General features: G+C 38.5%; 1 protein-coding gene across 1 annotated transcript in view; it reads right to left on the reverse strand.

The window, feature by feature from the left end:
• Positions 1 to 15,068: 15,068 nt before the first annotated feature.
• foxp4 (forkhead box P4) overlaps positions 15,069 to 15,698 on the reverse strand; it is a 54,017-nt gene continuing 53,387 nt past the window's right edge. Inside the window, exon 17 of the mRNA XM_053315735.1 lies at positions 15,069 to 15,258. Within this exon, the coding sequence (XP_053171710.1) occupies positions 15,111 to 15,258 (148 nt within the window). The 3' untranslated portion in view covers positions 15,069 to 15,110. The remainder of the gene's footprint in view (positions 15,259 to 15,698) is intronic.

Below are 15,698 nucleotides of genomic sequence, written 5' to 3' on the forward strand. Positions count from 1 at the left end.
TAAGATATGGTGTCTGTAATTTAATCTAGTATAGCAAATTAACATACCATATTTCCTTCTATATGGAGTCATTGTTGCTGTTCAGTATTTGTATCCTTTAGGTGTGTTATAGCTACACATGAAAATATTTGCTTTTAATTAGCCAGATGTTTTTAAATTAATCATTTAATTGATTAGAACCTCAACAAACTACAATCTTTATGTTTGAAGAACCACATGTAGTTATAGTGTATATCATTCAGTAAAATGTTGTTTACATTTGCAAAGCAGTTTCTTTTGTTTGTGATGATGCCAGATGTATTGTGCTCTGGCGTGACAAGAATCAACCAAACTTGACTTTTTCTCATGTAGGGTCAGCTTTGGTAGATTTATTAGGTTGTGATTTGTTGTGGGAATTTTCCTCACTCACTCCGGCGTGCATGGGACCAACTGCAATGGCTTTGGGCACTGATGAGTCATGATTCATCAGCAACACTACTGTGCTCCCACCTTATAAAAACAGCACATGTATGTTGACATAAGCTGATTTTTTAAAAATTCAGCAACAGTTCCATGTCAAAAATAGTGAAATAGTGAAACTTGAACTTTGCACATATTAACTGACAACAACATGTGTTTTTATAATGTAGTTAATAATTATCATCACCATATGATCAGTAAGTGAGGATTTTTACTGACTAAACAAATAACACTGAAATGTAATTTTGCACTCTGTAATTAGACTGAAAATTGAGACCAAAAAGTTATTTTTCTTTCTCTTTGATTTCATCAATGCATGATGAATGTGTCGTAACTGCCGTCGGTAGTGGATAATCTGCTTCACAAACATGCAAATCATGTTGAGCTAAAATACAAATGAACCACAGAGGCTAGATAACATATGTTATATGCATCTGCATTTACACTCATTCAATAAGGATTTACAAGAGACAACTGTGGAGTGATTCATAAAGGGAAACCTGTGTAAATCTGTTAGTAGCTGTCAAACCAGTGATTTAATGCTACTTACATGGTAAATATATTGACCTTTGACAGCCTTCTTCACTCACTAATTTCTCAACTAGTTTTCCCCCATTGATGATAAATGTTTTGAAACAGATAAGGAGACTAAAGGATAGGATAAATATCAAATGGAAAAATGCTCCATGTTATGAGGTTTACTTTACTTAGAACACAAGGAGTGTTTCATGACAAGAATCCAACAAAATGATCCTGAAGGCAAGTCTGTCCACCAAAAAAAAAAAACAACAACAAAACAAAATCTTTAGTAATAACTTGCCAATAAAGCACAACTGAGCTCCAGCGTTGTTGAGGGCAACACTGAGAATTGTTTTACTAAACAACATAGTTTGTTGAAATGTTGGTTGTGTTCAGTTTAGGCTTACACCAGAAATAAAAGAAATGACCCAAATATGAAGAAAAAAAAATCTTGGGTCACACATGATACAGAAAAATACTGCAGGCCTTGTCTGCTCATGTTGACATCTGGAGGTTACAGCTGATGATTTTCTGTGATTGATGTTTGAAGGCGTGGCAGGGGCGCGGGGTAATTCACAGCAGCAAATCTTCTGAGGCTTTTGAGACAGGCTTCATTTTTACTAACAACTTGATAACCTCCTTTTCAATTTGTGTGCACAATCACTCATCTGAACCACTGAGGCTTTGACACTGAAGCGTTTGTAGGATTCGTGCTCTGTGGGGGCTCAGAATCCGTCTGAGCACGAGGGTCAGAGTTTGTGTGGGCAATGGTAGCATTAGGTCCAGCTCCAGCAGGAATCTTTTGTTTGTTTTTCAGTTTGTCAAAGGAATCCAGGCATGCTGTGTTTTACTGAGGACAGTAATCTGACCAGACTCACTTTATGAACTGAATATTTTTGTTACACATGAATTGAAATTGACTGTAGAGAGACACTACCCAGAAAATGAATTCCACCAATGGAGGGTTTTAATCAAAATGACCAAATACATTAACAACCACGAGCAGCATTTCAAGTCTCTTGGAGCTAATTCATATTAACACATAGCAAACAGTTGCTCCTTTGCTGCTTTACATGCATAACTTAACAATTTGTCATGCACTGCAGGGGATTTTTTTAAACAGGATTGGACAAAGCACTCTCAATTTATATTCAATTCAAATTCAGGCTTCATTTCAGTTCATTCACAGGATCACAACACTTTAAAGGTGTTAATGAGGAAATGCTCGTCTTTCACCTCATATCATTTCATAGCCAGAAATGATACTGTGCAATCATGGTGTAATGAAAACAGAGAAGTCACATCAATAAACCAAATGCAAACTTCAAAAGAACTCTAAAGATTGTTGACTTTACACTCTGGCTCCATTAAAGTCTTGAATGTTTGTATAAGACTCACCCCCCCCCCCCCACCCCCCACCCCACCCATCTATTCCACCATGAGCAATGAGAGAGGATAAATTTTCTTGTCATCAGTTTCCTGAAAAGCTTATGCTCTTTATCCTCTTACTTCCGTTCATGACTCACATCCCACACAGCAGCATTCACCACACCCACCAGGCTCTCTTCAGTTAGGTGTGATAGCTTTCATTTCTGTTGCTTTCTATTTACATAATTATTTTAATGCTGGTGATTCACAAGTACTCAATGGTAATTCAGTCAAATCTTATTTTATGCTTATTTAATGGTATTTTAAACACATTTGTCACAGAGTAGGTGGTGAGTGCTACACACATGCTTGTAGATGTGCAGGTTGCCTTTGTTCTGGTTCTGGCTGCTTAGCAAATAGGTGAACAGGGACATTTGGACTGTCCAAGGTCTAGTGCACCAAGCAGACAAATATGGCAGCGTCCTTCCACATTCCTCACCTCCAACAGTGCTATCAAATCAGCTTCCAATTATGAAACAGAGCTGCTGCTGACACAACACTTACAGTAAGGGTTTTAGTGTGTGCACAGGAACAAAACAGCCGATTATGCATGTCCACGGTCCTCAACAATAACTGTTCCTTAAAGGAAGAGTCACACATTGAAATCACTCTCACATTCGGACACTAAATATGAAACTGGAGCCCACAATTAGTTCGTTTAGATTAGCATAAATCTTGGAAACAGCTAGCCAGACTTTCAAAACTCATCAAAATCTACCTAAAGCTTATTAATCAACATATTATATCTATGTTTGTTTAACCTGAACAGACTGTTATGTAAAAATGACAATTTTGCCATCATAACAGGAAATTCTCTGGTGTATTATTTTTGGCTAGTAGGCATTTGGACGAAGCTATTGTTGTCAGCCTTTATGCCACGCTAAGCTAACCAGCTGCTGACTTTATGTATTTTTATATTTACCATACAGACATGAGAGTAGTGTCGATTTTCTCATCCAACTCTTGGCAAGAAGGCAGATAACTGTATTTCACAAAAAACAATTTGTTTAAGTGAACGTGAATAAATCATTTTTAGTCTCTCACTGTGCATTGTGACTTTGAGTCCTTACTATCTTGTACCTTGCAAGTCAGTATCAGCCAGCCTTTATACAATGAAGTGAAATAATGCCACAAGGATGTTTATTTAGGAAGGGTAGACCAACATTACATAAAATGTGTTTGTTTGTACTTTTTTGGTGTGACAATGACAGCTGTAAATATTGCATAAATGTGTCCACACTATATCACATTGTGTCTTTTTTTTTTTACAGTTACAACTCTAGCTGAGAGGCTGCACTGAAGTACTGTACCAAGGCATGAAGACAAGTTCCAATACATACACTACCAAGGGCAAGTTTTCCTCACAAAGGCAGTTATGCTAGGATCAGTATGTTTAAAGCAATTCTCCCTTTCTCACAGACCTGCTCCTTAGGCCTCTGAGGCTTTAGAGCCTTTCCACTCCGCTGAGAGCCGGCAGAGAAAGAACAGGTTGCCTCCTCTGGCCAATGTTAGCCATCACCTGAGCACTGAAGTGAGAGCTGCTCCACTGCTCGAGTACCTATGACCAGACTCCATGAGATGCCACATCCAGATCAAGGCCGGCATCAGATGAGCAGACAGCAGGCAGGGAGGGGCAGACGTGAAGAAATGTAGAGACTGGAAGAGGGAGAGAGTCCAGACAGAGTGTATGTGAGTACAGTGAGTGTTTGTGTGTTCACAGAGAAGTGAAACTGGAGACACACGCTCACGCAGAGAGTATCTGCTGAGACTGTCTCAGAGTATTATTCTAAACTTTTGACGTGGATTGTTTCAGTGGTTTTGAACAGTCTGGTCTGACTGTGAGAGTGATCGAGGGAGAAGAGAGAGAAGGAGAGAGAGAGAGAGAGAGAGAGAGAGAGAAGAGGTTGAAAATGTGGTTCCAATCACTCACAAAGATGCTTTTGTTCTGTAGCTGGGGCCCTCTCTCTCTCTCTCTCTCTCTCTCTCTCTCTCTCTCTCTCTCTCTCTCTCTCTCCCTCCCTCTCTCTCCCTCTCTCTCTCTCCCTCCCTCTCTGTCTGTCTCTCTCTCTCTGTCTCCCTCTCTTTCTCTCCCTCTGTCTCTCTCCCTCTCTCTCTCTCTCTCTCTCTCTCTCTCCCTCCCTCTCTCTCCCTCTCTCTCTCTCTCTCCCTCTCTCTCTCTCCCTCCCTCTCTGTCTGTCTCTCTCTCTCTGTCCCCCCCCCCCCCCTCTCTCTCTCTCTCTCTCTCTCTCTCTCTCTCTCTCTCTCTCTCTCTCTCTCTCTGCCCCTCTCCCTCTCTCTCTCTACCACACATGAAGTGGTGGACTTTCATCCGCTTTCTCATAAGACTCATTGCTTCTCAGGGGAGGGTTCTTGAGAAGAAAAGTATATCTGTGAGACACTAACAATTGGAGGCCTCGTATTTAAAAGCCAAGACAACAATCCAGTATTTGTGTAAGTTGCACATTTCTGATGGTTCTTAAATGCTGTAATATCCCATGGCCTCAATATCATGTTGAGTAGTCTACCCTTTTTACTTCAGTGGTGAAAGAAGTACTCATATTTTTTAGAAAAGAAGAAGAAGAAGCAACATTGTAGAATTACTCTATAACAAGTAAAACCCTGCATTTACAATGGTTACGGTAGCATAAAACTTTAAATATTAAAGCGAATGCTTCCTGAACACAAGCCGTGACATGATCAACCCGGGGCTGGGTTGCCTGGGTGACGGTGTCTGATGTTGAAAGACCCAAAACACCTGATAACCCTAGGTTACATCACTGATATTGTGTTCAGATGCATCAGAAGATGTATTTTAAGAACCATCGTATGATGATTGTTGAGCTGAATCTCAGAAATGAGTCTCACTCTGGGAACTACACTTCCCAGAGTGCACCAGCAGCAGCAAACTGGCTGCTTGTCATCTGATTGTTACTGATTTGGAGCACCTGTGAAGAGATGGAGGTGCTCCGTCATTCACACAAACAATCTTCAGAGAGAAGAAGCTCCAAAGTTGAGTTTGTGTTAAAATAATATTTCATTTTGAGTTTGAAACATTTAAAATTCACTAGAATGTTTAATTACATTTTTAAATTAATTTAAAATTCATTAAAATGTTTAATTAAATGTTTAGATTTATTTAAAATTCATTAAAGTTGTTTAATTGAAATGTTGGATTAAAATGTTAACTTTTTGTTTCTGTCTTTAAAGGTTTACAACCTAATTCATTGAAAAGACAAATCAACTGACAAAAGCAAAAGGAAATAAAAGTGATGGAGTTGTCCTTGTGTCCTTTGGAAGGTGAACAAGTGGAGGACTTGACAATGATTACTGGCATATTAAGATGAAAGCAACATTTGAATGGCACAGCTAATTAAGATATAGCTCATTTTAATTGCCTCATATGCAGAACTGTTAAATATTTTAATGTATAATAATACATCATATTTTGTAAAAAAAATCATATGTTTTGTATGTAAATACTCTATCTTGAGAGTAACTAGTAATTATAGCTGTCAGATAAATTTAGTGGAATAAAGGTACAGACTCAGTATAAAGTAGCATACAATGGAAGTTGTAATGTAAAGAACAAGTACCTCGAATTTTTCATTGACAAGGGTTAGGGTTAGGATTAGGGTTATGGTTTGGGTTAGTTACTTAGTAACTAGTTAGTTACTTTCCATCATTATTCGAATTTAGACTTGGGGAACTATTGTAAAGCTCTTGTGTTACTGTATGTGTCTGCTCTTTATTTGTGAAATGACTGTAAATTGACCAACAGAAAAAACATGACTATACTTAGCTGCATTTCAGGAAAATGCTGTTTTATAATTTCTTTTAATTCAAGTCGTTGTACTCACTACTATTCCTTGTGCAAAAGAGCAAAAGTTTAATCATTGATGGTTGATCATATTGAATGTATTTCAAAAAGGTTTAAACACAAGCAGATTTTTGCCAATGTTGCAGTTCTTGATATCAAACATGATGATAAAGTGATTGAAATTATATATTCTGAAAATATTGTTTATTTACAGTTCATTGATGCTACTAGTGTCAAAACAATTAGGCCACAAACTAATTAGTCAATTGTCATAAACTGAAATGAATGACAATTTTAATTATCAGTAAATAATGTAAGAAATTTAACAAGTTTCAATGCACAACATTCACACTTTCCAGCTTGCCATTTTTTTCTCTTTTGGTCAGTGAAAACAAGCAATTTGCAGATTCAAACATTGATCTTGGTTATTGGTTATCAGTCCATATTGAATCAACTTAATTAATTCCTATCTTTCCCATAATTATGCTTCAGTGGAGGCAAACTGTGCCTACTGTATGATGGTCAGACGGTGCATGTTATCAATTCTTATTCTTGATAAAAAGAAATCTAGATTCATTTCCTTCATTGGATGTACGAAGTGGGTGTTGAATATTAATATTATAATGAATAAATGTACAAGATTTTAAAACAATGTGATACTGTTATTTTACCTCCTCAACAGTGTCTTAAAATAATTTTAATTTAACTTGGCATTGTTCATATTGCTGTTATCATTTGTTTAATAGGTGGAATGTACAGTGGGCCCACAGTGAATTAGGTCAAACTGTGTGCATCCTGCAGCTCCGGGATTTACTTGGATGTAGATAGAACAGAAAATCTCCAGCTTTAATTCTTCTACAGACAGAAGAGATTGATTGAGTGTGTGTGAAAGAGAGAGAGAGAGTAAGAGTCTCAGCTCATTAAACAGAGTAAGCAGATCCATGTGGATGCATGCAGCAGCAGATACACAGTATGTTGTGTTGTATTTAGTGAGTCAATATACTGTTTGGAGGAGAGCCCACTCCTTCAGCCACAGACATGGAGGGGAAGAGGAGAGAGGTAGGATGACAGAGTGAGTGAATGGGGCGAGAGACGGAGAGAGATGTCAGCATGGCTCTCAGTACATTTATTTTGTGACTCACAGGGTCTGCCTGGACCTCAGTGCTCTCCATGCTGCTGGAACTAACTGCCCTCCACACCCATCTACACACTCAATCACACACAGACACACACATACATATTGTTTTGGCTTTGCAAGTTCACATACATGCACAGGTAAGCAGATATAAGCATGTTTACAAATCTTTCTCCACATACACAGACAGGACTACGAACGTATTGACACACACTCCTATGCATGCTCCTAATGCTTACTCTGTCCAGATGAGAATTAAGAAATATTCAGAGCTTCAGAATCAAGTTTATGCCAAACACTACTGCAGTGTGCCAAGAATAACCTCTTTGTGTGTTGCTCTGCACCCTGGCTCACCTTGTACAAGTATATGTTATTAGATTTCTGCTTAGTATTCAAGATGTGCGTGCATGTGTGTGTGCATACGTGCGAGCATGCATGTGTGCTCGTGTGTCTGTAACAGGCTTAGGATGGGGTCTCTCCCAAGACCAAATGTCACTGGGATTTAAGCATCAAAAGTGAATTTCCTCCCAGCTGACTAACAGAAGTTTGCTAAAAGCACAAGATTAAACAAAGTTTCAACTTTCCAACAGACATGCAGCCATTTTCCATTTTTTCTCCCCGTGGCAACACATCCACGATGCACTGCAGCACTGAGGTTTAAAGATAAGCTGTAGGGCATGTGCCAAACCTGTAAAGGGAGTGGAAGACAGATAAAGAAGGAGAAGGAGAAATGGAAACAGGTGGGTGAAAAAAGTAGGCCCACAAAGGTCATAAAACTAGTTGTTTTTCTTTTACCATAAACAGCTACTGTGCATCAACCTTAATAGATTTCAGCCACTTGTATCAATATTACACTCAGTCCATCACATACAGTCCGGGTAGTTCATTCTGTGCTTTTTTCAGTTCTGCACTCTCTGGCCCACCCTGTTGGTTGGACCATGTCAGTGGTGTTTGTTGCTGGGTTTGTGTTTATGAGATGTTGCTTGTGTTGTCCGGTTTGTTTACTCCTCCTAGTGGCCACTCTCTGTATCACAACAGATGCTGACCTCTGTGGGCCTGCATGAGTGAGACAGTCTGAACTTCTACAGTAACTTGGAGAAATATAACCAGCTGAGCAGCATTAGCTGTCATCTAATGAGGTTTTTATGTCTGCTTGGATTGACTAAACTAATATACAGTGATAGCAATAAAAGAATGATTTGAGGTTATTGCAGAATGATTTTTTCTATATCAGTGTTGTAATCTAAAAGAAGTAATGTTTTGGTATGAAGAGCTCAGGGCCATAGCTTTTAAAAGTGCTATTTGCAAAAGATCAGCGAGTATTCACACAACACTGCCTTTAAAGGAATAATGATAATAATAATAATAATAATGATAAACCCTGTGCTGGCAGTGGCAAACATTACATACATCTTTTTTTTTTTTTTTTTTTTTTTTTTGGATTTTGATGTGAAATATGCTATTTTTGTGTCAGCTACAGGCTGTCAGGTGAATATGATTTTAACATGGACACTTGATAAAGCACATTGTGTCACTGTTAGTGGAAACATTTATTTTAGTCCATTTTTTGTTTTTGTGGAGTATGACTCAAAAGAATACTAATAGGAAATGTGTTCAATGCTCCAAAAACATTTAGCCAACATCGATGTGACTGCAGGAGTAGAGTATTTATACGACAAGTAATCTGATCGAAATGGAAAATGTCACAGTTCCTGCATTTAGTACTGTGTATTTCCTGTATCTGTGTTTGTGTGAGATATGTTGTCTTAATATTTCATAGCAAATTTACAGTGTGTGGACACATGAAGATGGAAACATGTACATTAAATATAATCCAAAGCAACAACTTTACAAACTCAAAAAACTTTAGAGATTTCAAATGACATATATAGTTGATATAGTCTCAACAAATGATAAACTTTGATCTGGGTTTTGTTGCAGGGCTATTGCATTATATTATACAGGAGTTAATGTGATGTGATATCATATAAATATAACAAATATATTTCACAATTATAGCTTCATTTAGAGAGTTAGAAGAGGTTAAACTTGTATACTTGACTTAATATTTCAAGATACTTGTAGAAGTTCAGACAAATTCCTTCTCAGGCACTGCACTGTAAAAAGGACTAATTGTGAAGTGGTTACTAGTTTCAAGTGTTTTTTTGTGTACGTTTGCCTTTTAGAAAGTACTGCAGAAGAAACAAGGACACAGTGTCGGACAGTGTAATAAGTATTTTATTGCATTTTATAATGCCATTGTCAATAATTAGTACAGATTACATGCAACTAGACCTACTGTACAGTTTTTTATTGTCTGCATGGACAGACACAAGAAGATTCAGGTTACAAATACACAGATATATGTGTGTGTTTTTATACAGCATGAAGGAAAGGGCAGTGACTGGCATTACATGGCTACCCGGGGGTGGAGGGTCAGAGGGCTGGGCTCCACTGTCTGTCTAAAGCCACCACCCAGTCCCTGTTCCCGCCTCTTACTCGGGTCACACTTTCAAATATCAAGAAACAGAACAAAAAAAAAACAAAACAAACAAAAACAAAGGATAAAGAGAGGTAAACAGGTAAACTGAAACTAAGAAACAATACAGAGAGTCACTGCTGAAAATGTACACACATTCCTAAGGTTTAACCAGAGGAGAGCTGAAGTGGTAGTTCCATCGGATTCTGGCTGTCTACTCAATATAATACCGTCAGGCAATGCTCCACTTTGAGAGTCCCTTCCCCCCTCACATGACACCTCAGAACTGTCCAATCACACTCCAGGATTTGGGTTCCCTTTGCCCATTGAGTCAGTCACCAACCAATAAGATACAGGCTGGTTTTTCAACACCATTAGTTGAATTTCGAATGACAGATAACAGCTATCAGCAAAGGTGATAAATGAAGTCGATGGAGAGTTTTGGAAGTAGCTTGGTTTTTGTTTGGTTAAGGTTGTGGCATTGGTTTGGTTACAGTTTGGTTACAGTTCAGGAGTTTGGACTAAGCAATGTTTGCTTGCAATGCCTTTGGTAGTCAGAGGATGAGCTGCATCTCTGAGAGCCATTCCACAATTTGGTATTGAGACTACATGACAGGAGGAGTATCAAAAATGCAACAGAGTCAGTCTTTGATCTGCTTCTGTGGGACTGGGAGATGGGGTTTGTGACTGGTCACCATCAGCCAGGTGTGTGACTCAGTGACACCCCCATGGCGCCTGCAGATGATTGACAGCTCTGCGGGTCGAAGTTCAGCACAGGAATGACAGGGGTTAGGGGTCAGAGGGAGAGGTCACAGGGAGCTGGGACACAATATTGGCACCTGAAAGGACCAACAGCAATACCTTTCTAGAGCTCTGCATTTTTTAAAGCAAGAGAGGGGCTACATATTCTTACATTTTTTTCTCTTCTTCTTTTCGGAGGTTTTGGTCCTGTCTTTGAGAAAAAAGTCCTTCTGAGGTATCAATACATAATGAAGTAACTTTTTAGTTTGTTTTCCATTTGTTTTTTTTCTTTCCTTAAAAATGCATAAATGCAGTACAGAGACAAAAAAGTATCAAAATAGACCTAGCTAAGATAAATATACAAACAGGTGTTACCTAAACCACTGATCTAACTTTAATTCTTTTAATTTTTTTTTCTCGAGATAATACACTTAAAAAATCAGCGTCCCAGACGTTTTATGAAGAACTGAAAAAATGGAAACAAACAAAAACAAAACTATTAAACCAAGATACCTGCAGCACTTAATATGATAAATACATATACTTCAGCATTAGCAGTACAGTATAGGAATCAGAGCTGAAAGCTTTACAATAGCTAAACAGGTGCAGAAAAAAAGAGCCCAGAAAAAGAAGAGAAAATCAAAGGACAAAAATGGGAAAGAATGCCCTGGAGAGATAAGTCAAGCATTAATATACAAGAATACATCATGTTATGCCAAGCTGGAAAAAGAACAGAAGTGTTACATGGCGACCTGTGAACAATCTACATCTTTATAAAACAGCTTTGTTTACAGGTGTACCTTAAAGCACAAGTCAGAGATCATCTATGTACTGTATGCAGCAGTTCCTCTTGGTTTGGATAGTAGTAGTGATGAGTTTCATTAAGTGTGTGTTAGTCCTCTCAGCGTCTCTGTGAATGTTTTGGTGAAGGGGTGCTGCTCTATGCGGGTCTTTGGATATTTGAATGGTCACAGCCTTTGTTTGCACTAACCCATAGCCCTGCTTCTATGCTTCTGTAATACCCCTGTGTGTGTATCTGTATGTGCTTGTGTGTCCTGATAGCACTGATATTTTCTGCCCATCATTACAACCCCTGACAACCAGCTCCCTGTAACATCACACAGCCATCAAGGACCAGTTTCTCATTGGCTGAGAGCAGAGCCCGATCATGAATATGCACACATACAATCAAAGCACACAGTCGAGAGGCTCTTCACATAGCTCAGTGTTGATCAGGTGCAGGAATATGGTCAGTTTTACACAGCTGTTAGAAAACTTTTTTTTATATATAGCGAGCACTTCACAACACACTTTGAGACATAGAGAGTGCTTTAGATGTGGTTTAAGGAGAGGTAGTCTTTTTAAATTCCATGGAAAGTGAAACGTCTCTGTGTTTTTGGGCTCAAGCAGATGCGTTAGGGAGTTCGGATCACCAAATAGTTTTTTTTGTCAGTCATACAGTAAGTGAAACAACAATTTTGGCATTCATTATTATTATCGAGGAAGAATGGAGAAAAAAAAACATTTCAGTCTCCCATTGGCTATGTATTGAACCGTTTTAAAAGGAGGTAGTGTTATTTTTGGTTTTTATCTCGTTTCAAGATGTCTGTCTGCCACTTTGTACTTGGTTAGAAATCAGTCTCTAATGTGACAGGAAACAGTCCTGTTTGAACACAAAGTCATCAGAAAGGTTCTTTCATTAAACAAGAAAATTGTCTGAAGTGCAAGAGATAGTTTGACAAAAAAGTATGAAAATATGAACCCAACTTTTAATTCCATGATGTCCCTTGGTTGTTTTCCTCTTACATTGGTATATTTTCATTCGTTTTACTTGTTCCCTCTTTGTTGTAATATTCATAAGATACATACATTTGGAATAACTCCTCCATGTCCAAAAGATGTGACTTTTGTAACCACATTACAGTACGTTTCCTCTTCCTGCTAAGATACAGATCAAGAGGTCATGTTTGTGTTTAAAGAGCATTTTTCCTAGAAAAGTATCCTGTAAAGCCAGGTGTTTCGACAGAGCCAAATATTTTCTTTCTGTATTTAAAATCTCTTTTTGTTGGCATCTCAGGTTGTGTTCAAAATGCCTCATGACTGCCTTATTTTAGGCCTGCTCATACAGTAGTAGGGCCAGTCCTGGGATTGTGTTTGTAACACAGTTTAGCCTGAGTTTGGGAGAGACAGGGTTTCACCTCTAAGTGCTTTTTTCTTTTCTCTTTTGTTTTTGGGAGGAACTGTGCGAGGTTTTTTATGACTAGTTTTTGGCCTTATACCTAATGTGAGTAATTCATAACTGCTTTTCATGTAAAAGCTTTGATGTCTCCAAATTCTAGTTTGCTTTACACACTTTGGTTTTCGGAATGGTCAGCACTGTAAGTTCATGTATAATTTTAAAACAATACTTATATGAATACAATAGTAAGAATTCAAACTCCTGGTTTGTTGTCTTTTGGCCAGTTCTTTAAGAAGAAAAAAGGGAACTTAAACAAGGGCAAAATAAACTACAGGGTTTTTGGTTTTCTACATATTTCTTTGGTTACCTGTAACAAAAATAAAAACGGGAATAAGCAGATAATAGATTAAAGTAAATGTTAAATTTGGTATGGCACTGTAGAGAAAAGTAATGCTTTTTATGCTTACGGAAAAACAAACAAAAAATAAATCTCACGTGCTATTCCTTTAACACAAACTCACACAGTGAATTGCAGATAGCTTCTACACAGTAACTATTACAACCATAGAGCTTTGAATCGAAGCCGAGCAGAGTTGCCACATTTGGTGTCCCACAGAAAGAATCCCCCCTTATTTCTTTATCAATTTGGACACAGTTTCAGGCAGAACCTTTGTGGGATGAGGTATTCTCTGACTGCAGTAATAATATATATATATTTTTTAAAGCATTACTGTTATTTCTCAACTAAATAAACAACCAAAAACAAGTGAATGTAAGAGAATTAAACAAAAAGAATTCAGCTGTTAAATAATATGTCTGGATAATGGCAACTTTAAGTGCTATTTCCAAATTTCTTGCCTGCTACACTTGGGACTGAAAGGGAGAAGGGCAGGAGTCGGGGATTGGGTATTACAAGTTGGGACAATACTGCGCTTTCTTTTTTTTTTTTTTTTTGCCAATACTCATTTGGAATGGTGTGAACAACCAGAGTAAATCAAACAAATTACAATACAAAAATAAAAACAGCATCCTTAGAAAAGGTACGTCGAAACAGAACGCCACCGTGGAAATATTGATCCTCAAAAATAAACAATGATAACAACATCAAATAAAAAAAGGAAATGAAAAAGCTACCACACGTTTTTTTTTCTTGTTATATTCCATAATCAACAGTTTTCTTTTTTAAGTCACAATATTTCTGTAGACAATTCCTCCCTCATTTCTCTCTGCTTCATCTCTTTTCTCTTTCTCAAAGTGTTCCAAGCTCATCACTCCATCCATAGACAGAAGAGAGGAGAAGGACAGCACCAAATGGTCCTTTTCCTGCAGTCTTTTTGGGGAAGGGGATGGGAAGGGATGGAGGCGGGAAGGAAAACATCTTCTTTTTATCTCACTTAGAAGCAAAGAGTTTTAAAAGATGTCTGTCACTAAGTGTCTTGCTGGGGGCAGAAGTTTGGGCAGGGACCAGGGTCACGCCTTCGTCCGGTTAGCCTCGCTGTGAGCTCACACACAGACGTGTAGACAAGAGCCTGCTCTGCAGAAGTGTTTGGAGCACTGTTGGAGGTATTCTTTGAAAGCACTCTTCCTCCCTTCCTTCCTTCCCCATCTTAAAGCCCGACAGTTTCATTTCAATCAAATCAAAGAAAATGAAAAAGCAAGTGATTGACTCAAAGGGGGGAGAAGAAGGAGAGGTATACTGCACAGTCCCAAATGACTGCTCCAAATCTATATACTGTACACATGATCTTGTGTGTGTGTCTTTTTCTTTGTGACACACACCGCTGTGTGTCTTCTCAACTGACGTAGAGATAAACGGCTTGCCAGGCAGCCCGAGACAACAGTGAGGAGGGTGTATGCAGAGTGGCGGAGCGAGGAGGAGGAGAGAGTGTGTGTCCGAACCTCTGGGGGTCTCTATATAGAGTCTGATGTGACCAGGGTTTAAGAGGATGATGAGGCATGGTTTGACAAGTGAATGAGCGTGTGCCAGTGTGTGTGTGTGTGTGACTTTGTGTGAGTGTGTATGCGTTGAGTGGTGTTTCACCTCTGAGCCAAGTGTTGGAAAAGAAACACGTGGAGGTAAAGCAGTGCTCCAGTGCTCTTGTTTTTGCGTCTGAAAGTAACGGAGGTCATCTAACCCTGTTTGGAGTTTCTCAATGTTGTCCTTGGTTGCTTGCATTTTCATAAAAACAAAACAAAAAGCCCCCCCAACAAAAAAAAAAAACAAAAAACAAAAAACATTCTCTTTTTTCTCTTCTCTCGTTTTCATGTAGCTATCGTTTCCTCTTCACACTGACGAGAGGGCTGGGGATTGAACTCGCTATGTCCCGCCCCTCTGGTCCGTCTTGGACCCGTCCTACTCCAGCTCCTCAGTGGGAAGATCCTCCTCAAGGTCGCGATCGTCGCTCGGCAATGGCAGGCTGTGTGTCACGCCAGCCAGGAGGGATATTGGCCGACCATCCTCCTCCAACTCAGTGGGCTCCTCCTTCACGTGCACCTGGTGGCTGTAGGAGAGAGAAATCAACTGTTAATGAGGCAAATGACAATGGCATAATTTAGTTTATCAATGACACTGATCCCAAATATCTTCTGGAGACATTTAAAGAGTTAATTAATCAAAAACCACTAAAATTGTTCTTCGTATGTGGAGCACTATCTATTGATCCAGGCACCTTTGTTGTTTTGGAAATATGTGTGTGTGAGTGCAGTTAAAGATTAGTGCAGACCTCAAACCAAGAACAAAAGAGATACTATAAACACAACATTAACTACACATTATTGTATTATAGTATTGTATCTGTATAACTTTCATTACTTCTGGAAAGTAGCAATGTAAAATTAATGTTTTCAATTGACAGTTTTATAGTTTTGAAATATAAGCAGTAGTTGTAACTGTAACTGTAATTGTTTTAGACAGTTCAGTATATAATAATATAATAATAGG

Source organism: Scomber japonicus, chromosome 3 (genome assembly GCF_027409825.1).
Source record: "Scomber japonicus isolate fScoJap1 chromosome 3, fScoJap1.pri, whole genome shotgun sequence".
NCBI classification, from domain to species: Eukaryota; Metazoa; Chordata; class Actinopteri; order Scombriformes; family Scombridae; genus Scomber; species Scomber japonicus.